At 42.4% G+C, this 24,452-nt stretch overlaps 2 protein-coding genes across 4 annotated transcripts in view; one reads left to right on the top strand and one right to left on the bottom strand.

Moving 5' to 3' along the window:
- Positions 1-1,282: 1,282 nt before the first annotated feature.
- On the bottom strand, positions 1,283-20,732 carry DUSP4 (dual specificity phosphatase 4). The gene is made up of 4 exons (XM_058174244.1): positions 20,038-20,732; positions 11,888-12,024; positions 7,304-7,523; positions 1,283-4,066 (listed from the first exon to the last, which is right to left on the bottom strand). Exons 1-4 carry the CDS (start codon positions 20,483-20,485, stop codon positions 3,681-3,683), a joined length of 1,191 nt encoding a protein of 396 aa, XP_058030227.1. The 5' UTR covers positions 20,486-20,732; the 3' UTR covers positions 1,283-3,680.
- LRRC14B (leucine rich repeat containing 14B) overlaps positions 19,258-24,452 on the top strand; it is a 48,688-nt gene continuing 43,493 nt past the window's right edge. For all 3 annotated transcript variants that reach the window (XM_058174238.1, XM_058174239.1, XM_058174237.1), the window contains exons 1-2: positions 19,258-19,430; positions 22,852-22,998. The gene's annotated coding sequence lies outside the window, so the exon portion shown is untranslated. The remainder of the gene's footprint in view (positions 19,431-22,851; positions 22,999-24,452) is intronic.

The raw sequence follows: 24,452 nt of genomic DNA, 5'->3' as shown, positions 1-24,452 counted from the left end.
CTTATTGTGCTTTAACCTAATGTCAAGACATATAGTACCTTGTGACAGAATCAATAAACTCTCCTTTTTTAATACTTGAACATTTGAACTTTTATTATGACATATTAACCATGAAACTATTCTCCTGTAATAGTAGTAGTAGCAGTAGTAGTAGTAGTGTTGCTCATAATAGCAGTCTTAAGATTTCCTTCCTAGATAACTATTTCGTCTTTTCAAAATGCCTTTTGTTCACCGTATTCCCCTCTGCACAGATAAGACAGTGTATTTTAGTGCTACCAGGCCACTGGGCCGCACAAGTGGTGGATGAGTGCACACTCCACTTGTATGAGCACCGCACACTTGCATACATCTGACGCTCTCACCAAACCATCCCTTCTTCCCCCACCACCAGTCCCCCAACCTTTTTATCATTGTTTCCTTATAAACATGTTTCCCAAATGAAAGTGAAATTATATCTTTCAACTCAAATTTCCTTGGAATAAAGCAAAACAACCTTGAGTACTTGAGAAAGGTGGGAAATAATTTTTTTAAATGCCTAAGATCAACCTGCAGGCTACAAAAATATTGTTAGAACCTACCTAAATTCTCTACAAGGTTATCATTCAAAAGCACGTGTTTTGATATCCCATTTTAAATAGGGGGGGGGAGAAATATCTCCCGATAGTAGGAAGTCCGCTTTGGTTTGAATGCAAAACCAATGCACGTAGTCCCCGACTTACGAGCACAACTGAGTGCAAAATTCTGTCGCTAGAGCAAGACAGTTAAAGTGAGCTTTGCCTCATTTTACCACCTTTCTTGCCACTGTTGTTAAGTAAGTCTCTGCAATTAAGTTAGTAACATACCGTATATACTCGAATATAAGCCGATCCGAGTAGAAGCCGAGGTCCCCAATTTTACCCCAAAAAACTGGGGTAAACTGGGGACTCGAGTATAAGCCGAGGGTGGGAAATGAGGCAGCTACCGGTCGGGGAAACCCTCCCTCCCTCAGCCTCTCACTGCACCGGCAGGGCTTCCCCGCGCTAATGCAAAAGCCCGCCAAGTTTGCGCCATCCGGTATAATGTGAAAAAAAGAAGAAAAAAAAAAAAACTCGAGTATAAGCCGTATATACTCGAGTATAAGCCGAGGGGACGTTTTTCAGCACAAAAAACGTGCTGAAAAACTCGGCTTATACTCGAGTATATACGGTAGTTAAGTGAACCTGGCTTCCTTATTGTCAGGAGATCGCAAAAGATGATGACATGACTCTGGGACACTGCAACTATTGTTAAGTACACAAAAAAGAATGAGTGAGCCTTTTAATTTTCATTATGAAAGGTAACCACAGCTGAAAATTTATTTCAACTAATTATCAAGCAATAAATTAAACATAGTCACAATCTAAAAAAAAACACACATGCAATTTAGACATTCTATATAAAATATACACAATTGGACTGGGTGTGGTATCAAAAACTTTGATTGAAGGGTAGGCCAAGTCATGTTCGAAGGGGTGTGCAAACTTCCCATATTGTGCCCACAAGAGGCAGAACCTGCAAGATCCTGCCTGTGAAAACACTTATCATCCATAGGCACCTGATGTGCTACAGTAAAAATAAGCTAATCTTTAAGGAAGTCAAAAGATCTCTTCAGAGTAAACTCTCCCAAGCTATATAATCATCAAGGAGCAAAACATGAAACCATTCTATTCTGAAAGACTAGCTTAAGTGTAGAAGATTCATGTGGCTATCTTTGGCATAATGTGATGGGTCCAATTTGGGGTGGGGAGAACGATGTGGGACTGGACAAAAGCCAGGAGTCTAGCCCAATTTTACCGTGAGGATATACCTCAAAAGAAATGAGGGCTAAATCCCAGTAGGAATTATATGTTTTGCTCAAAAGTCCTACTTAAAATTGGCTTCAGCAGTAAATTGAAGGAGTTTGATCTGAACCAAAGGGTATATCCTTGCTATCTAGAAATCTTACAGGCTGGCATCTCTCTTGAAGAAAAATATCTCCCTACATGCCCTTTCTCTTAAGGTTGCTGTAAAGGTCTTCGTTGCCACATTACGTAGGATTCCGGGGGAGGGAGAGTGCAACACTTACATCCTCTTTGAGGATCCACATGGAGGATTATTTTATAAAGCAGTGTTGCTCAACCATAGTAAATTTATGAAGTGTGGACTTCAACTTCCAGAATTCCCAAGCCAGCATGCCTGGAGAAGATTCAGCCTTTCTTAATCGGATTCTCATTAAATTTCTATTATCCTTAAAAGCTGGCTATACTGACTGGAGTTTATGAGACTTGAATATCTCCAGGAACTCACTGTTGGGGACGCTGCTTGGAAGAAAGCTTGAATGCTTTCTTCCCTGATGACTCAAGACACTAAACCACTTGCATGCAGCCTGTGTTAGGTGAAGAAGAAAAAAACATGTCTGTTCATTTGTGTCAGTGAAGCCCGTTTACTATTATTCAGATACAAAAGGCTTCCTTCCCATTAAGAGGAGAAACAATGGCCACAGGTCACTAATTTAGGGCTGATCAAATTATCACACCAGAGAGGCATAATCAGGAACCAAGAATCCAATATAAGCATGAACAAAGATGTTCTTGTCACATCACCCTCAGAGGCAAAAGCTGGGAGGACAAGCATGCATTTCCAGGTTTGCTGGCATTTCCTAAGTTGTCTCAAAAAATAATATCTTCCCTAGGTTCATAAATCAGAATCCATTGTTTTTTTCCATTTTAAATTAGTTTCATGGAAGGAATCTGAAAGTCACTTCACGGTGAGCCTTCAATTCTTTTCCCTTTCTTTATGCAAAACCTCAGCTTAGCAAAACGGGTGACATTAGGATATGTTATAAGTTCCAATCAAGAACTCCAAAAACCAGGCACTTTAATAAAATACGTCTACCCTGGGGGTTGCTGCTGATACAAGGTGATCAGGTGCAGGCACTAGGAGAATGCACATTTCAAAACCAGATTGGACACCTTGTTTTGGAGCTTATATAAACCCAAGACTTCCTGCGCATTTGTTAAAGCAGCTCTTGATTCTGGCTTCAAGCAAGCCTGATCAAAAGATGCAGCTACTTTTAATAGATGCTTTATTTAATGCAACTATTGCTCCCGCAGAAGCCTGAAAAAGACAAGGTGCTTCAATAAAAAAAGCAGAGAGAGGCTCTGCTCACATAAGACCCAAAACTTTCCTTCCCAATCATTTTTGAAGTGTGTCCTGTCCTAGCAGGCTCTTCACACATACGCAGATACTCCAGCTTGCTCACCCTCACATAGTTGGAGACTGTAGGTTCATGCTGGCTGAAAATTCTGGAATCTATAGTCCAAAATATTGGGAGCACTGGCTCAGATTAACACAACTCAGCCTGATGTTCAACCACATTCAAGCCTTTGACTTTCGTTTGTCTTCCCCCTCCCCGACACCCAAAAACATTATCAGGACTTTAAAACTTCAAGCTTTTTATATTTTATATAGTTTTAGAAAATGAGGTAAAACATCTTGCCAAGAAAGGACCTCCCCACTAGGTTCCATTCTAGCTGTAACGTTGACCATAATTGCTCTGTCTTTGGTGCATTCCATTTGGCTGTGGGGAGGGGGGCAGAGTTTTTTATTGCCTATAGTGATTGCCAACGGGGCTGTAGGATTGTGTCCTTCGAGGTCCCTAGGTGTGAGCCCAAAGGCTTACTCTAGCAGGTGGGAGAAGTGGTGATAGGGCTATGCAGATAAGGAAGGCTGCTTGAAGTGGAATGCACTGCCACAGAGACGGGGAAACTGAAAACAAACTGGGACGTAGGTGTGGAGGAGCTCTTCCCCCTTTCTCTTAGCGTTCCTGAGGGGCTCACAGCCTCAGCAGCACACGATGTGGTCAGCACTTGGGATTCAAACTGAAGCAGCTGACCCATGAAGCTGAAGTTTGGAGAGATGATGCTCCGACGTTGCTTGACAAACTCAAAGGCCTCCTCAAGCTTGACTCGCTTCTTCATGATTAGGTAAGCCAAACAAATGGTAGCTGATCGGGAAATGCCAGCTTGGCAATGCACGAGCACCCGTCCGTGACAAACCTTAACAGCATCTAGGGGAGCAGAGCAGAAGCATTAGCATATTTCAACTCTTAAAATGCAACTCTGACCCAACTGCGGAGCTGTGAGCCAATATTCCCCCCAGGCCCCTGTCAATCCTTTTGAAGTATGCGAAAAAATGTCTGGAAGCAGGGAAGATACCATATATGGCTACCAGTAGTTAAGGATATACAAATATCCAAAGTCACAGGAATCAGCTTTTCTTATGTGGAAAGTTGTTTTTTTTAAGGGCAAGGTACCTTTAAATCGCATCTCTCTCTCTCTCTATCTATCATCAGTCTTTCCAATATCACAATCTTTAATACCCCTCAGTTGAATGCAAGCAAAACATCCCTCAAAAAGTAGTTGTGTTAGACCAAATATCTACCCATGACTCCTCCATGGGAGGTAAGCTGTTTCTAAACAGAGTTCTGAATATCAAGGTGTGATATATGGTATGCACAAAGCAATCTAAATTATGTTGCAATTCTGTGTGGATTATTCATATCACAAGAATAGAAGAATGAATAGTGACTGGGAAGATCACCCTCATTTGTTTCAGAAAGGAGATCTTTCCAAGAAACTTGGAGAATAGCTTTCTTTATTCAAGCTCAGTTCTGAATTTCCTGCAGAACTTAAATCTTGGCCTCAAGTGAGGCTCCTGGTAATATGCAAGAATTCTGCTGCGCTGATGAAGTTAACTCCTCCCTGAGTCAATTGGATTGAGAGGAGTGGCTCTACAAAAATATTTCTCTCTCTCCACATAAAGCATACTGTTACAACTGAAAAAAACTCAAAGCTCTGGAGGGGTGTGTCTAGTAGTCCTATTATCAGATGTTGGAAAGTGGGGGAAACAGAGCTGTTAGTGCTACTGAAACTCTGTAGCTTCTTCCCTCCTGCCCTGCCCAGAAACAGCACTCTGGGGCTTTTGCTCTGTTGGATACAGCAAAGGAGCAGATGTAATAGGAAGGCAGAAAGACTAGGCTCAAAGAAATCTAATTAACATACGATAGTAAAAGCTGTTGAGAACATTGCTTTTAAAAAAAGAGCATCTTCTGCAGTACACAAAACAAGTGTCACACCCACAAAAACACATGGCATGGTGTGAGCCAAAATTCTGCATCCTGAACTAGAAAACGGACAGTCAAATGCTTTCTGAAGAATACAGTTCTGGGATTAGAAACTTGGGCCCTACAATTTGCAGCCAATCGTGGCAGTCCACATTCAAGGAGAGAGCTTTTTTTCTGTGGCAACATCCCCATGTCCCCAGCAAGACATGATTGGTGTACACATTAGCACCATTCAGGAAGCTATTTTCCCAGACTTCTTAATTGGCTTTTCATTTGTATGTTTTTAGGTGCAGAATGAACTGCCTTGCAGCTGCCTAGTTTATATGATGGTTTCTTTGGCTCTGTGCGTTTGTGTGCACATGGACTGACCCATGAGTCAGTCTTGACTCTTGATGGCCGCCAGCTCAAGTAGCCCCAGTGTTTTTGGCAAGGTTTTTCAGAAGTTGTTTGCCATTGACCCGTTCCAGTCCGGCTTTCGACCCGGATACAGCACGGAGACAGCTTTGGTCGCATTGGTGGATGATCTCTGGCGGGCCAGGGACAGGGGGTACTCCTCTGCCCTGGTCCTATTAGACCTCTCAGCGGCTTTTGATACCATCGACCATGGTATCTTGCTGCGCCGGTTGGGGGGATTGGGAGTGGGAGGCACCGTGTATCGGTGGTTCTCCTCCTATCTCTCCGACCGGTCGCAGACAGTGTTGACAGGGGGGCAGAGGTCGGCCGCGAGGTGCCTCACTTGTGGGGTCCCGCAGGGGTCGATTCTCTCGCCCCTGCTGTTCAACATCTACATGAAGCCGTTGGGTGAGATCATCAGTGGCTTCGGGGTGAGATACCAACAGTACGCTGATGACACCCAGCTGTACTTTTCCACCCCAGGCCACCCCAATGAAGTTGTTGAAGTGCTGTCCCGGTGTTTGGAAGCCGTACGGGTCTGGATGGGGAGAAACAGGCTCAAGCTTAATCCCTCCAAGACGGAGTGGCTGTGGATGCCGGCATCCCGATTCAGTCAACTGCAGCCGCGGTTGACTGTTGGAGGCGAGTTACTGGCCCCAAAGGACAGGGTGCGCAACTTGGGTGTCCTCCTGGATGACCGGCTGTCGTTTGAAGATCATTTGACGGCCGTCTCCAGGAGGGCCTTCCACCAGGTCCGCCTGGTTCGGCAGTTGCGCCCCTTCCTTGATCGGGATGCCTTGTGCACAGTCACTCATGCGCTCGTTACCTCTCGCTTGGATTATTGTAATGCTCTCTACATGGGGCTCCCCCTGAAGTGCACTCGGAGGCTTCAGTTAGTCCAGAATGCAGCTGTGCGGGTGATAGAGGGAGCCACGCGTAGCTCCCATGTAACACCGCTCCTGCGCAGACTGCACTGGCTACCTGTGGCCTTTCGAGTGCACTTTAAGGTGTTGGTTACGACCTTTAAAGCGCTCCATGGCTTAGGGCCTGGGTACTTACGGGACCGCCTGCTGTTACCACATGCCTCCCACCGACCCGTATGCTCTCACAGAGAGGGACTTCTCAAGGTGCCGTCCGCCAAACAATGTCAGCTGGCGGCCCCCAGGGGAAGGGCCTTCTCTATGGGGGCTCCCACACTCTGGAACGAGCTTCCCCCAGGTTTACGCCAAATACCTGACCTTCGGACTTTCCGCCGCAAACTGAAGACACACCTTTTTATCCGCGCAGGGCTGGCTTAAATTGAATTTTAAATGTTAAATTTTATTAATTTTAAATGGGGTTTTAGTGTATGGTAAATTTTTAAATTTTCAGGCTAATTTAAATAAGTTTTTTAAATTCCGTTTTAATTGTATTTTGTATTGTTCGTTTTATTCTGCCTGTACACCGCCCTGAGTCCTTCGGGAGAAGGGCGGTATAAAAATCAAATAAATAAATAAATAAATAAATTGTATGCTTCCCAAGGCTGAGGGAAAGGGAATAGCCCAAGGTCACCCAGTTGGCTTTGTGCTTAAGTTAAGGCTAGAACTCAAGAGTCTCCCACTTCTAACCTGATGCCTTAATCACCAGTCCAAACATTTTATTGATTTTATTGTTCATGTTTTTATTCAAATTTTTAGTAAGCTTTGTTGTAAATTGCCCAGGGCATTAGCTATTCGGTGGCTTAAACTTAATAAATAAAATAAAATCCAATCATTTCCACCAACATGACATACTTCACCATTATCTTACCTATGTATTCAATGGCTTCCATGAACCAGGAGCTGATGTCAGTTTTGTGGTTATCTTCTACTGGAATGCACTTATATTGAAAGTGTCCTTCGAAGTGGTTGGGGCAGTCCGATGAAACATTTAATAAGGCCGTGATTCCCAAGGCCTCCAACATGTCCCTCCGAGCTGCATGATGAGCACTGCCAAGGAAGAGGAAAGGCAAGATTTCCACTGGGCCACCCTACGTCAGAGGGAAGAAATGAAAAAAGAGGGGACAGTGTAAGAAAAAAGAAAAGCACAGGACCTCATGAACATAAAAACAATACACTGGCAGTGGTCTACATCTTGCCAATTCTGTCAAAAAGGACATCACCTGAACTTCTATAGGCTCCTGTCTAGATGCACATGGAGTATTCTCCACTGGGAAATTTTCTCATCTTGCTAATTTTTTTAACGTTCAATTAATTCAATAACGTTCAATTACTTACTGGTTACACCTGCTCATCTATTTCATATAGCTTTAGCACTCATTATTTCATAATTTAATTTTTTTAAAAAACATTTCTGTTTAGAGAATATTTTAAATAGAAGATTATTAAATCTGAAGTTCAGCAATAAAGGAACTTACCCACTCTGCTAAGAAAAGATGGAGTCATGAGTCCTAATGATCTCTGACAACTCAGAAAATGTTGTCCCAAACAGTCAACAGTGTTCACCCACTTTATAGCTTCTTTTCACTAACCTTAAGATACTAAATATTATCCCCATAACTACATTGTGCTTTAACTGTACAGGTTGCAACATGTTCTTTCCATACCTACATTTCAGTCGAAAAAACAAAGACTGTCACCACACAGTCTCTGCTGTTTGCAGTTAAATTACATGTATAAATTGCCAACCATGAACTACAGAAATCTGTCCACGGTTCTGATATTACCCACCATTTTAACATTCAAAATCCCCCCCGCCTTGCCTCCTAAACACAAACTACGGAATCAGTGTTTATATTCTGCACTTTGTACTTAAGATGAACAAAAATGGGTGTTAGCAAAAATGCCTCCCTAAATTTTATTTAGAAGTGCGAGAATGCAGAGTCACCATGAACTTGTAACTCCTAATACGTTTTTTGGACAGACCCCGCTGTGAAACATATACCCAAGGTTCCATATCAGTTGCTGACAGCAAAGAAAAAAAAATACACATTTACTGCCCTTCTCCAAATAAACCTGCATACCTGCTAGCAAATAACTTTGGAATGTACTTTATCACTTCCTTAATGACGTAACTCTGCACTGCAGGTTTGGTTCAGTGTGTTAAGCTCAGACGAAGCCAACACAGTGGCCTGCTGTACTAGCAGCTAGAAAGGATTTGACCAGTCATCACTGGATTCCTCCACTTCTGAGATCGGCAGAAGATAGCAATAGCACTTAGACTTATCTACCACTTCACCGTGCCTTACAGCCTTCTCTAAGCAGTTTACAGAGTCAGCATATTGCCCCCAAACAATCTGGGTCCTCATTTTACCAACCTCCGAAGGATGGAAGGCTGAGTCAACCCTGAATCGTTCACATTCGAACTGCTGGAGTGAGCAGTGAGTTAGCCTGCAATACTGCATTCTAACCACTAGGCCACCACGACTCTTGTCACAAATGAGGCCAAGTCTACTCTACTACAGTATTATCCCTGGATAACCTGGGACCTGACTGCTTCAGCCTACATGCATTCCAAGGAATAAACTGTTCTTATTGCCTAATTTCTGCTACATACGCAATCACATGACTTGAGAAGGAATTTCACTGCCTCTTTGTCAGTGTGTGGATTTGTACATTCCTTGATTATAAGAGTATTAATCTCTTCTTGAGGGACACATATGTGCAACAAACTTAGCGGTAGAGAGTTAATGCTAAAATAATTTTCTGAAAATATATGGATTTTGGAAATAAATTACCTCCCTCTCCTATCCCTGAACATGATATGTTACTCAATGTATTTTCTTTTTTGGAAAGTATGCAGGTTTATGGCACCTGAACGTTAAAGTACTTGTGGGCTAGAATTTCTAATACTAGGTAGAGAAAGCTCACTAAGTTCCAATTAACTACAAAGATCATTCACCCTAGAAATTACATAAAGAACTCTGTTAGTGAACCAGGGTTTGCCAGAATTAAAGCCATCTTAATCAAAGCAACCTAGACTGTTGATGCTGTTGTAATTAAGATACTTTATTACGGTTAAGTTGGTACATCTGCATAAATGCAGTACATACACACACAAACAAACACACCTTGATGTAAAATAACATACATCCGCTGCATGTGATTTTTGGGTTGCAAGTTATTTTATATCAGTTTCACAACCGAATGAACTCAGCTGTACCTTTTTCTTTTCAGGTCTTAGCTTCTTTGTATAAATCTGGATCTAATTTGACAAACTAAAAGGTAGCTTGCAACACAACATCAAGCAGAGTCTAGAAGAGGTTAATGAAGTTACACATAACTTTATAAAATACCCTTCTCAGGAGGCCAGGTTTTAATTTTATTGATTCAATCTCTATCCGCTGCAGGACAAAACTCTCATATAATCCTTGCTTAATATTCAGTCGCTTATCAACCATTCAAAGTTTTCATGGAATCCCCAACCTCCCAAAGTTACAACCCATTCTCAAAAGTAGGAGTATCACATACCCCCTGCAGTCATGTGATGTTCCATAGGGCAGGATCCACAGCACAAAAGGCCTGCTGCCTACATCCCACCAGATATATAACTGCTTAGAAGGTAAGACTGATAGCATACATCTGCTGCTCAACCAGATGAAACTGATAGATGTAACTAGGAAGTGGTAGTTCCTCAAATAACTGTCCCAGGGCACGTAGGACATTAAAGGTCAAATCCAGCACCTTGGATTGCACCCAGATTGCAAACTGGCAACTGGCTGAGCTCACGGAAAAGAGATGTAATTCATACCATACAAAGGCAAGCCTAAATGTGCAGCTGCATTCTAGGTAAAGCCTCTAAATACTTTTTAAAGGTATTACAGCGTATTACAATAATTCATTCTAGAGAGGACCATGGCATGAGTAAATGCAACTACAGCCTCAGGGTGCAAGGAAGGTTGAATCTGGAACATAACAAGAAGTTTTACAGTCCAAAGGCCCTGCTAGCTATGACTGCCACCTGCTCTTCCGGCAAGAGTCATGACTCTAGAAGGCACCCCAGATGACAAACCAGGTCTGTTTGGCCAATACCATACCATTCAACACCGAAGATGGTAAAATCCCAGATCCAGAAGGCTTCAAACCCTGTAAACCTCAGAGTCCTCCTTTCCACAGAGGGCTCTGGTCACCTTAAACAAGACCACTGGGTAACTGTCTGCCGATGCAACAAGGGCAGAGAAATCTCCCAGAACCATTAGTTTGGTTGACTGAATCAAGGACCTCAGGCAGGGATGCTGCTATTCAGCAGGAAGGCTGGTACAGTAGTAACAATCCCAACTGATTCCCAACTTCAGGAACAGGCTCTCACATCATACCCCTTACTCTTCACTTAATCTGGCTCTCTAAATCTAGAGCCAACAGCGCTTCCCAAAATAAACTATATCTAGCTTATACATCTTCATTAGGAAGCCAAGACACAAAACATGGGTCCAATTAAGAACATCAATGCATGATACGCAAGTCCTGCCCATTTTCTTTGTTGGGCTAAAAAGCACATGCAGAGATTTACAGATTTGCCTCACTAGGCACCCATCAGGAGCACATCTGAATCTATCTTTTTAAAAAGCAGAAGAAAAAGCGCAATAAAAACATTGCCCTGTTTCTCAGTTAAGATAGATCCGTCTTCCCATATCACTCCAACTGACAACAAATTACCCAGAGCTTTCTGGCCAACAATGCTGTGCAGAGGGAAAAGAAACTTATGTTGTTTGTGACCACACAGCAAGCATGTTGCTTTGATTTTCCTCTAGTGCTTCACTATACTACTAAATTTATATTGGCTAATATGAACAACCTCATGGTTAAATTTTGGAACGGATGAGAAAACCTAGAGTTACATCCCCACATGACCACGGGACTCACTGGATGGCGTGGGACCAATCTACATCTCAGGTCAATCTATCTCACAAGGTGAGATACAAAAAAAAGAGGAGAATCAATCCCCCACAATACTAGAGAAAAGTATAACAACTTGCCCTTGTAGATTTGGAGAACCTGAAATTCCAGCCCAGGTGTTCCTTCAGTGTCCTTTCTATAGCTCAACTCTCATAACTCTGTTTGCCAACAGAAATTCCATCAATGATTTTTTTTTTTTTACTTTGTACTACCAGATCAGAACCTTAACATCTCTGGAAGGATTGAGAAACTTCCTAGAGCTGCCATTGCTTTACGCAGAAAAATACTGTCTTGATTTTAGGATTTTATAACTATAAAAAACATATTTTACCTTGGATGCTGTTCTGCATCATATATGACTCATCACCAAGCATGATTAAATTAAACTTAAGAGGAGAACCCCCGTGTATATCACCAGAGGGATATGGATGCCATCAATAAACAAAAGGAAGCTTTTTGCTTCAGACAGCAGCTTTGAAGCGGAGAGAAGCCAGCCTACCTGATCATGCTGTGGTGTCCCACAGGAACTGCAGTTATGGTCCAGATGCTCCACAGGTGCCAAAGTGGAGGCTGCTGTAAGAAATTTTGTCTTTGTGCAGAATTCTGGATATTCTGACTGGAATCTTTCGTAGCCACCTGAAAGTAAAAAAGAAAACATATCAAGTGGTGGTCATCAATTACAAGATGCTACAGATTTATTTAACTATTACCAATGCACAAGTAGACACAGAGGCCGGCCCACCTCCAACATATGTACAACATGCATAAATGTGTATTCAGACTTACATAGTAATGCCCATCGCCACAGATGTTTGCTTAAAAGCAGAGGAAGAGATGATGCCACAGCACAGTGGGAATGATATGACTCACTTTAACAAGAGATAGTGAAGTCAAGGATGTTTTAAATTTTTAATGACACTGTGTAAACCTGTTCATGAAGTTTTCTTGGCAATAGTATGAATCTTCTTCTGGAAACTTTGACTTCCCGCAACCTAAGATTTCCTTGGTGATGATGTCCTATACCAATTAATCAAGCCTAATCAGGTTCAATGGTGCATGGCTTCCTAAACCGACTAAAACTAGCCAGTTTTAACAGAAGACTGGAATTGCACTCAAGACTTGGCAAAGGTGTCTTCAAAAGATCTCCTGCAAGGTATGTTACTGATACAGATCCCCAATTCCCCTGCCCATTTCTCCTGCTCGTTTCCCATCTGTTATATTAGTGCCTTACAGAAAAAACAAGCTGCTATTTGCATTTATACAAAGCTGGCTTTGACTTCAAAAATAATTAGCTGATCTTATGGCTGTAGAGACAAATCACATATCAAATGAAGACATGGGTCACACCACACTGGATAAAATAGAGGACAAAGAAAAAAGGCTGAGATAAACATGGACTACTTTGAAACCTTCTGACTGCTGGCTATGGTTAATTGTGGTTTCTATTCAATGAAAGGAATCCTTGGTTAATCTACAGAGGCATTTATGTATAAAGGAAATATTGAAGAGCTGTCAAAGCATAACAGCCAAAGAAATCAAAAGGACCAGAGAGCAAAAGGGCTATCATGAAAGCAATAGCAATCAACTGGCACACCAGGATAGTACAGGATGTAATAAAGTGATATATGCTATCACTATTGGTAATCAAATACAATTTCTAAAAATGTACTTTCAAAAAATGAAGCATTTGATAGAGTAATAAAAAACTCAGTGCAGAGGAATGAAATGTGATTCACTGTTGACAAAAATTAAAGTTAGAGCTGCCCTCAAAGATAATTCTTGGCTGGATATGTCCATGTTTGCTTGGCACCACTGCAAATAAGGTTAGCCTCTACATTCTTTCAAATTACTTTCTCCTAACATCATTGACAATCTTAACAAGGGTTCCCAAATGAAGCTTTTAGGTGACCAGTGGCAATTAGTACCAATCTTTAGGAAATTGGCCTTATATTACAGGAAGTGTGAAAAGGAAGTGCCCACTTTCCCATTTTAAGTTTTAAATAGTTTTTAATAGTCCGCCTAATTAATGGGTGCTTTTTTGGGAAGACAACAAAAATCACTGCAAAATGTGATCATGTGACATCAGGATTCTATAACCTTTTGTAAATGCAAGCCAATTTCCTGCAATGCAATCAATCACATGACCGTGCAGCAGTTGTAACTTCAAGGATGAGTCATAAGTAACTGAGTTTGACATAATTTTGAATGGTCATTAATCAACCTTTTCTACGTTAAGTACTCTCTGTACTCTAAAAATACAATGAAACTGAGTATGTGATCATGAATATTTGGTTTCCAAGGAATTGGTACCGTGTTTCCCCGAAAATAAGACCCTGTCTTATATTTTTTTGAACCCTGAAATAAGCGCTTGGCCTTATTGCCAAGTGCTCAAAAGCCCAATTGGATTTATTATCAGGGGGTGTCTTATTTTGGGGGAAACAGGGTAATTTCATGATTGTTGGAAGGTTACCAAGGAACCTACCATGACTTAGTTTACATCTTCAAGCTTCATTTGAACCATGCCTACTTTTTTGGTGCCTCCTATGTGCATGCTCCCGTGGTAAACCGGTAATAAAGGTAAGCAGAACCCACCCCTGATTGGTACTCATCATTAATTGGTTCCAGAAGGCACGAGTACCAAAAATGAGGAGTACCAAACAAAATTTTTCCCATATGGAATAATGTAGGCAGCCAAAATTGACAAGTCCTAGCTTGTACATTAACTACCAAACGAATGATGAGTGAATGAATGATGAGACCAGGACAAAATTTTCGTGTCAAAATGACTGAGTATCAAATTTGATGAGTTTCAAAGCAGTTGAGTACCAAAGCACTACTGTGTATATATAAAAATAAAATAAAATAAGGAACCTAAAGCAGCTCAACAAGCACCCTTCTCAAGGCCTGGGAGAACACTCAAGTTGCACAGACCAATCTACATGGGCTACAAAAGAACACATGCCATGTTAGGAGCTGGTCAGCAATATGTCTTTCAGGGTGATAGTGAATTTATTACTTTCTTTAAAACCCTTTCAGGTGGTTTTTTTAAAAAAAAAACTGCACAAGGATGCTGGTTAGCTGGCTGGTCACACATCAGGCAGGCTTGTCGCAGACTTTCAGAACTAGATTAGGATAGAAGCCATTCTGGGAGAGCGCAGTTCCAGAGGGCAGGTCCTGCAATAGAGAAGCCATACTTCCTAGACTCTAATAGCTTATCTTGTTTGATCAGGGGAATCTGGTGGGCTGAAACCATCAGAGAAGGACAGTCCCTCTAATAACCAGGCTCTATGTCAGGAAAGGATTTATAGGTGATAGCCAAGACTTCGTAATGCACTTGGAAGTCAACTGGCAACCAGTGCTATTTGCAAAGCAGTGGTGCCCTATGGGCATGATGTGCCATGCCATCACTGCTCACACCTCCGCATTTTGGACTAGGTGTAGCTTTTGGGTGGTATTCAAGGGCAGTCCAATATAGACTGCATTGCAAGTATCCATCTTAGGAGTGGTTAGGGCATGAATGACCATAAGGCATCCTGAATTAGAAATGGGCACTACAGGCACACTATATGAATCTTTTCAAAGGCCTTCTTGGGTAAAGTTGCCTCCTGGTTCCAAAGTACACACCAATGTCAAATGGGAAAGTCCTACTCCATCCAAAACTAAAGCTGGAAAATTCTCAGAACTGAGGAACCCAAGTATCCACAAGCACTAGGTCTTGTTAGGATTGAGACCAAGTCTGATTTGAACACCCTCTCCTCCAGACAGGACATGGACCAGATCACATGCATGGCTCTGTATCAAGACATATCATTAGGTATCATTACCATGGTGGTCATATTGAACTCCCAAATGATAGATGACCTCACCCAGAAGTATCATTCATACAGATGTTAAGCACAAAAGTGACTTTCAAACCCTGAGACATTCTGCAAATGACAGGCTGTGGTTATGACCTCTTCCTTCCATCAATACCCATTGTAACCAACAAATCAGGAAGAACCACCATAATATGGTGCCCATCATTCCCAGCTGGACCATGATTGACGATAGTGAAAGCTGCTGAGAAATCATGGAGCACAACATATCACCCTCATCTGAGTTCAGCCAAATGTCATTAACAAGCACTCTCCAAATGGTGATTTTATCTTCCCAGGGACAGCAAGTTCTACCATTCATAAAGAAATACAGTGCCCTTCTCAACCACATTAATTTTTAGTATGAGTAATTTCACCTTGTCCTACAGAATGGCCCACACTGAGAAGGCTTTTAAGTACAAGGCCGTCATCCTTCCTCCTCCTACATTATTTTATTTATTGATTTATTAAATTATATCAACCAGCCCAAGGACCTTAATGGATCACAGTTTCTTGGTTCATAAGCCACAGGAGGAGATGTTATAATAAAAGTGGCTAAAATGCACATAACAGTAGGGTATTCTATGAAGAAGGCTGATTCAGTAAAATACCTCACATTCTCTTGGCCAGATCTCAATTACAACAGGCAAGTTTTTTCCCCAAAAACCTATTGGGGGAAGCTAGAAAAGTAACCGGAAAGAGACCCTTCCTCCCTAGTTCTGAAGTGTCTGTAAAAGTACAGTTAAGCTAAATGTAGCAATTCCTCTTAAAATTTTAAAAGATTAAGCATTAGCAAATATTTTCTATCAACCTCAGAGTTTGTAGGAACTCTACCAATGACAAGATCTTTGAACAGCACTATTGTAAAAATGCACTATTCGCAGAGCAGTAAGCTAAAAATAAATTGCATTTAATTGTTCAATAGAATTGACTCCCAGTGTAAAAAAATAAATAAATCTTGAATTTAATTGAATAAAAACAGGACTGTATACATTACAAGGCTACATGCAAAATGACCTTTCCAGTAAGGTTCATATTCTGCATATGCCCAAACCAAACATGGAACACTAAGTTAGGTAAATTAGTCAAATGTTCATAATTAATTCTAGCTTTGTTTAGCATGGCCCAGGAGAAACCAAGGCCATGATGAAATAACTAAATTCTAAAGAGGTACTTGATCCTTTATAGCAAGGGTCTCCAACCTTGACAACTTTAAGCCTGGAGGACTTCAACTCCCAGAATGCCCCAGCCAGCTTTCTGGGAGTTGAATTCCTCCAGGCTTAAAGTTGCCAAGGTTGGAGACCCCTGCTCTATAGTTGCCTGAGGTTTGTCCCTATAAAGAGCCTAAGCAGAGCGCTCCAATTTCCAAGCCCCTCCCCAACCAGCTCCAACTTTAGCAGACATTTTTTTTCCCCCAGCAAAACTGCATTGCAACATCAAGCATTTCCAGGAATCAGAAGGAGGGCTTCTATAAAGGTTGGGAATTAACTACAAGAATTCCAACCATGGCAATTGGGTAATTAGATAACAAAGGTTACAGCTTAAAGCCCCAATCTTGCTAATCATCCATGATTTCAACTGAGGTGAAACACAAAGGAAGCAAAGATTCAAAAAGAACTAATCACCTGTCAAATGAGTACACCTCCCTTTTGAAATTGATCAATGGAATTGGTTTTATTTTGACTTTTTGTCTGCTATAAACATGATTTTCTGGCATTAAAAGCCATGGAGAATTGTTCCGTGAATCATCTCTATTTTTAAGAGAGCCTCCCTTATATTAGATTATAGCCATTTATCTCAAGACTCAGGTTTCATTTTTTTTTTCATCATCACTGTTAGTTTCAGTAATTAGCAAATCTATTGATTAAAATGTAGGCTGTAGGGCTTCCTGTTCATCTATAACACAAGGTTTTGAAAATGTTTAAATTATATTTGAGGGGGCTTATGACCACCGTCTTTCCAATGTCCCTTAGTAGAAGGAAACCATGAAATAAATCCTATTCTGAGCTGGAAAATTTTGGCTAGGGCTATTTAAGGACTCAATGCTGCAAATGGGGGGAGGGGGACTTTTCCACAAAAGCTCATAAGAACTTCCTTCCAGAGGACAGAAATACAGTCCCTGGAGTCATGGCACTACCCCTACAGATAGAACTATAGGGCTACTTCCCACCACTACCACCCTTATTCTCATGCATTCCTAAGGGGAGAGGCCATTAGGGGAACAATAAAACAGGATCTCTCACCCTTTTCCCTTCCACCCACCCAAAGCTTTTGTAATTCAAAAGGTCACCAGCTGCCTTCATGCACACACAACCAGCTAATAAGTCAGATGGGCAGGAAATACCCCCCTCCCCTCCAATACTGCCTGGTTTCCTTGGGCCACACCCAAGCAAGAAATGGGAAGTAGCTGAGGGCCAAAGATTACAAGGGAAACCATTATTAATCAAAGCATCGATTTTTGCTAAATTTTTGGGCCCACCCCCAACACCTTAGATAACCCAATTCCACAACTGAATGGTTTTTTCTCGCTCTGGGTCAATTTCCCAGGAGCTTTTCTCACATAGGGCTGTATAATGCTGTATAATGCCTTCCATTGAGGACCTGTATACTGCACGAATCAAGAAGAGGGCCGTGAAAATATTTGCAGATCCCTCGCATCCTGGACATAAACTGTTTCAACTCCTACCCTCAAAACGACGCTATAGAGCACTGCACACCAGAACAACTAGACACAAGAACAGTTTTTTCCCCCGAAGGCCATCACTCTGCTAAACAAATAATTCCCTCAACACTGTCAGACTATTTACTGAATCTGCACTACTATTAATCTTTTCATAGTTCCCATCACCAATCTCTTTCCACTTATGACTGTATGACTATAACTTGTTGCTGGCAATCCTTATGATTTATATTGATATATTGATTATCAATTGTGTTGTAAATGTTGTACCTTGATGAACGTATCTTTTCTTTTATGTACACTGAGAGCATATGCACCAAGACAAATTCCTTGTGTGTCCAATCACACTTGGCCAATAAAATTCTATTCTATTCTATTCTATTCTATTCTATTCTATTCTATTCTATTCTATAAAGTCCACATCCTGTTGACTGCTGCTGAACTATTTACTTTTCTGTGAGGGCAATTTGATCGCCCGGCAAGCTCTGAGTTGACCAAACAGTGGGACCCTCCCAAGCCATTTTCTTCCGAAAATCCATCAAATGCCTTTTAGAAAAGGCTCCCTTTGGGGTTTTAGGAACACAGTCCCACTTTCTTTCCAGGTTCTTTCCTGGCTTCTTTGCCAAACCCAAAGGGGCAGAGAGAAAAATCTGAGAAATTAGGGGAAGAGGACAGGAGAGGAGATCAGGATCAGCCAAGTTGAAAACCTCTAAGTCAGGGGTCTCCAACCTTGGCCACTTTAAGCCCGGAGGACTACAACTCCCAGAAGTTGAATTCCTCCAGGCTTAAAGTTGCCAAGGTTGGAGACCCCTGCTCTATAGTTGCCTGAGGTTTGTCCCTATAAAGAGCCTAAGCAGAGCGCTCCAATTCTGGGAGTTGAAGTCCTCCGGGCTTAAAGTGGCCAAGGTTGGAGACCCCTGCTCTAAGTGAAATAAGTCTGCTGGAACCTGCACACGGTTCTTCCTTTTTTGGTTGGTCCAGTCTGAGAATTTTTTTCTCTAAGAGCCGAAGGAAGGTTTCCTATCGTCCCGATTGCTGCAGGTTTTCTAATAACGGGCGTCTTACACTTCGCCCCGAAGAAGCCCGAGGCAGGTGGCGGACGGAGGGGCGCAAAGCCAAGCGAGAGAACAGCCGCGGGGGCCCTTGGCGTCACCGCTGCTCAAACCACGCCAGAGAGAGCGCGCTCTCCCCCCGACCCCGTCCAGCCCCGCCCCGCCAGACGGAAGTGAAGAAGGGCGTGAGAGGGGACTGACACGCGGCTCACACGTTGTGCCCTTCGAATGGGTGGGTTTAAGACCTCCTCCTCCCTTCATTCCGCCCCCCCCCCGGCAGCGCTCACTGCCGAGTCCCCCACATAAGACACCCGATAGGACTGAAACGGCGACTTAGCAGGGATGGGGCCGGAATAGCTCAGGCTGTAAGGAGCCTGTTATTAGAACACAGCAGCCTGCAATTACTGCAGGTTCAAGCCCGGCCCAAGGTTGACTCAGCCTTCCATCCTTTATAAGGTAGGTAAAATGAGGACCCAGATTGTTGGGGGGGGGCAATAAGTTGACTTTGTAAATATACAAATAGAATGAGACTATTGCCTTATACACTGTAAGCCGCCCTGAGTCTTCGGAGAAGGGCGGGATATAAATGTAAATAAAAATAAATAAATAAATAAATGGAGGAGAGAGGGGAAAAGGGCCCGACTCGAAGACTTGTCTTCGTGTCCGTGGCCCTTTTCTCTCTCCGACCCGGCTAAGCCTACTTGTCTCCGTCCTCCTCGGGCAAAGCAGGCATAGCAGCGGCGGCGGTCCCTTCCAGAGGGCTCTGGATTATAAACCTCAAGCCTTTTGCGAATCCCGCGTATTCCAAACCGCGAGGGGCGAGAGGCACATGCTTAAGTGGCATTGTCCTTCCCTGGCTTTACTAGGGATTTAAACCCCCGGGGGCCCCGCACATTCCAACCGGCCCTTTTTAAAACCCACAATCCGGAGGATGGTCTGGCTCAAACCGGGTCCAGCGTCGGGGAAGTGAGTCTTAAGGGCCACAAGTCCAAACGCCTGACCCCACTCCACGGCTAATACCGGTATTCGTGCGCGCGCGCGCGCGCACACACACACCCCTTACCTTTCAGCAAGCAGATGTTCGTGTGCTCCGCGTCCTTGCGCAGCGCCCGCACCACCAGCGACACGGTGCTATCCTCCCGCAGAGATTCGGCCCGCGGGCTCCGCTCGTCGTACACAACCACGGCCGAGTAGAGACCCGAACGCAGGCGGGAGCGCACCTCGTCTTCCGCCGGGAGGATCTGCTCCAGGCTGATCGACCCTTTGGTCCGCCGTCGGACGATGGTGTTGCACCTCACGTTGAGCGCGCCGCGGATGTAGCCGGCGCTGTGAGCTAGGAAGGGCCTGCAGTCCAAGAGGAGACACTTCCCGCCAGCTGGAGGAGAGGAGGACCTGGTAGTGGTGGCGGTGTTGCCGCCGCCGCCGTTTTGGTTGTAGCTCCCGCCTTTGCGGTCCCCCCGATGCAGGAGGTGCCGAAGCACGTTGCAGTCCATTTCCCGTAGCTCCACCATGGCTGCCGGCTCTGCGCAGGCTCCTTCCTGGCCCGGGAACGGCTAAGGCCTTAGAACATTTTGCTTCCGCGCCGTATCAGGCTCAAGTCATTAATAACGGAGCTGCTGGTAGTGGCAATGCTCCCCGCACGCTGGCTCGAGTGCGGGGGAGGATTCCTTTTACTACCTCGCTCCGCCCCCCACATCCTCTCCTCTCTCCTTTCCCTTCTCTCCGGCGTCGAGCCTCATTCTTGCTTCGGTCGCTGTGAATGGAACGCAGCCGGGTCTGCCGACGTCACAATGAGGGGGGAAAAAAATGTAAACGGCGCTTCGGTTCGCCTTCATTCATTAGAAAGCTTAAAGCAGGGCGGGGTTTATGGCCGTTTCTTCCTCAGAGCGAACGTTATTTACTTTCGGCAGCCGCGGGCTTTTAAGGGAAAACGCGGAGGGTTGGGTCGGGTCACTGGTGAAAGGAGGAACGGTTCGCCCAGGGTTGACCTAGCGTCCATCGACAAGCATGCCAGGTTCGTGGCGGCCCCGAATCTCTCCCAACAGGCTAGTGACTAGCATTGTGTATGCTGGCGTGTGACCGTAATAAAGATTGGTTTGCAGATTTATATCTATATATATATTATCTAATTCTAGTAAAAAAAATTAAAACAAAGCGGTCAATTAGGAATAATTTCTAATTCTAATTTCTGCTTTTATATATATAAATCTTGCAGCCACTCTTCTTGCTTTCCATCAGGCTTTTATTTTCAACTGCCAGATTTGGTGAATAAATGAACCTGAGATCCAGTAATCTTGTTTCTGTTAAAAAAAAAAAAGTGGGGGGGAACCCTTCTGAGGTGCATGGATTTAGCTCACCATTATTAATTTAACTGATCATCCCTGGACCCTTTCTGGATACCTTCATTTGATATCAAACGCACCAGCATTTGTTAGAGTGGACCTCTTGTGAATCACATAAGATTGAATCACATAATTCACATTCAGTACTGGGAGGCAAGGAGGATGACTGGGGAAAAAAGTGACCTTGTCATCTTGACCTGCTGTGGTTTCCGGTTGTACTTCTGATTTGTCATCTCTTTTTGTAGCAATATTTTATCATGGGTGTAACTATTATAAGGGCATCATCAAAATAGGAAATTTCTCATTAAAATCAGTGGGCCATCAAAGGTCTTAAGAGCTGAGTTGGATTTTCTCCCAGGTTGAGTTCAATAACAAAATTCTTCAGGCTTCTCTCTCTCTTTTTTTTAATCTATTGTAATAGAAATTAATTTTATGTGTGGAGGTGGGGGAGTCCAATATTCTCTCCTGTCCCTGCCCAAGGCCCTGAATTCTAAAATAACATATCTGGCTATTTATTTGATGATCTCCTATTTCTACTCAAAAAGTGCTGAACAAAACTTGAAAATCCTAGATCTTCCAAAACAGCTAAGAAAGGTGTTCTTTGGCTAAATCTCTGTAATAACCAGCACCAAGAATATAAAGGTGCTTTCAACACCAATTTCATAACATATGTCAGATTCTCTGTCTGTCTGTCTCTCTCTCTGTGTCAGAGAGAGGGAGGGAGGAGAGAGAACACACATGTATGTTTCCTGAGGGTGTAACTTTAACTCTGTTGAGGCAATTGAAAAGTTCATGTGGATGTGTAATAGTTGCATATTAGGAAGTCATGTGAATTGCCAAAGCAATATGTTACTCTCTCTTATACAACATAAATAGTAATTACCTTGGGGATTTGTACTGCCATTTCAAAGTGAGGAGTTTCCATTCCACACCTAGTAATTATAATGTGTAAGGCACTCTCAGCAGTCTCTCAGGGAAAGTAAGAAAGGTGTGTGTGGGAAAGGAGGTGAACTTCTCTCTCAAACATGAAGCTGAACTTATTTAAGTTGCCAATTTGAACTAATTTTCCTTTTTTTAAATGTGTCTGGTTGACACGCACAGTGATGGGATGTGCCTTCCTATTACACCTGGATCATCCAGTGAACCCTAAGTCCCCTAGTTTTAAAAGAGGAAATAAGTATGCATCTAATTGTCTCACTGAAGTAAAGATATATTCATGTTTCCTTGGCTAAATTAGCTTAACCTTGATCTGGTGGTTTCCAAATATGTTGAACAACATAGACGTTATAAGACTAGAATAGGGAAGGAATTTATCTTTCATATGCTCTCAGTGTACATAAAAGAAAAGATATCTTATCAAGGTACAACACTTACAACACTTAATGATAGTCATAGGATACAGATTTAACACGTAATGATACAACACTTAATAATAGTCATAAGAACCAAAGTGAAGAAGATTGGTTTAGGAAGCCCCCAGATTTCTACTATACAATATATATCTTTATTTTTTTAAGCTTATTCTTGAATTTCAGACTGCTGTTTTCTGCAACCATCTTCCAGAGATAATCCTTCATGCCTATGCAAGATGAGATTCAATAACATGCATTTCAGCATTCACAATTTAACTACAAGATGAATGCCTTCAGCTTGATCCAGCTAGTTATATATTAATGTTCCAGGTATAGTACAATGTTCTGCTCTTAATTCTATGCATATTGGGGTGAAAGTAAATCCAGCTGAATTAAATAAGAGTTCACTATATGAAATTATTTTCTGAATCATGTCCATTATCTAGCATTTTAGATTAATATGTCATTCTTCTTCCAAAAATGTGATTTTCATAATGGGATTCAGTATTCTAGGTCAGTGGTGGGTTTCAAAAAATTTTACTACCAGTTTTGTGGGCGTGGCTTGGTGGGTGTGGCATGGCATGGTGGGCATGGCAGGAAAAGGTTACTGCAAAATCCCCATTTCCTCCTTATCAGCTGGGACTCTGGAGGCAGAGAATAGATGGGGGAGGGGCCAGTCAGAAGTGGTATTTACCGGTTCTCCAAACTACTCAAAATTTCTGCTACCGGTTCTCCAGAACTGGTCAGAACTTGCTGAAACCCACCTCTGTTTTGGGTGTTGTCTGAGCAGTGCAAAATATAAGGAAGGGATGATTTGTCTAGATTTTGACTTTTGTTTATGTAGGCTAGGATCGCATTTGCTTTTTGTAGCAGCAGCATCTTGTTGGCTCATGTTCAACAAAGGATCCACCAGATCCTTTTTTTGCACTTCTCTTGTTTCTGTCCTTGACTAAGAAGGGTACCACCACACATTATTTTTATCATACAATCAGAAAAAAAAATTTCTGGCAGGTATCAATTAATTGGGACCCTGAGACTCATAGACTTGAGAGCAGATCCTATTCAGAACTCAAAGGCTCATGTGATCCTCTGAACTACATCCATAATCCATGTAGTCTGACCTGCTTTCATTTCTGGGCTGGCCATGTGTTTTGACCTTGCCCTTTGCATATCTCTCAACTCCCAGCAATTGGGTCAATCTTTTTGAAGATCAAATGTTTATCTTAGAGGGAATTCTGAAATCCACATGAGTTTGAGTCCCAGTACTAAAACAGGATGTCACACCAAGGAAATAAAAAAAAGCTATTTTATTAAAAACCATGATTTTAGCTTGACATTTTTTTAAACGTAAGGACATATTCAGTGCTCATTAACTAAGGAATTCTTAAAGGATTTGGAAGTTACCACAGCATCCTAATCATATTAACAGAAGTTCGTAATACTTGAGCATTGGGGAAAATGACGTTGTTTGCAGCAGAAAGTAGTTCTGCACATTATTACAGTGATGAAATATAGTTTGGAATAGTATTAAAAAGAATTACAGCAGCAGTAACATCAAAGATTTCAAAGCTGTTTTTAAGAAATAAGGCCAGGCAGGAATAACATTTGGAGTGTTTGAATAGATAAAGTATTTTAAAAGTATTTTAATAATATAAATGTTAGAATGAATAGTTCTGAGCAATTTCCTTTTCCAATAGATTTTGACTCCACTATGCCATTACCTTGTGACATTGTCCTTGTGCTGGGTTATCCAAAGGCTGTTTTTTGGGGGGATTGTCAAGAAC

Source organism: Ahaetulla prasina, chromosome 2, assembly GCF_028640845.1.
Source record: "Ahaetulla prasina isolate Xishuangbanna chromosome 2, ASM2864084v1, whole genome shotgun sequence".
Classification (NCBI taxonomy): Eukaryota; Metazoa; Chordata; class Lepidosauria; order Squamata; family Colubridae; genus Ahaetulla; species Ahaetulla prasina.
This window is presented reverse-complemented; position numbering and strand designations above follow the sequence as displayed.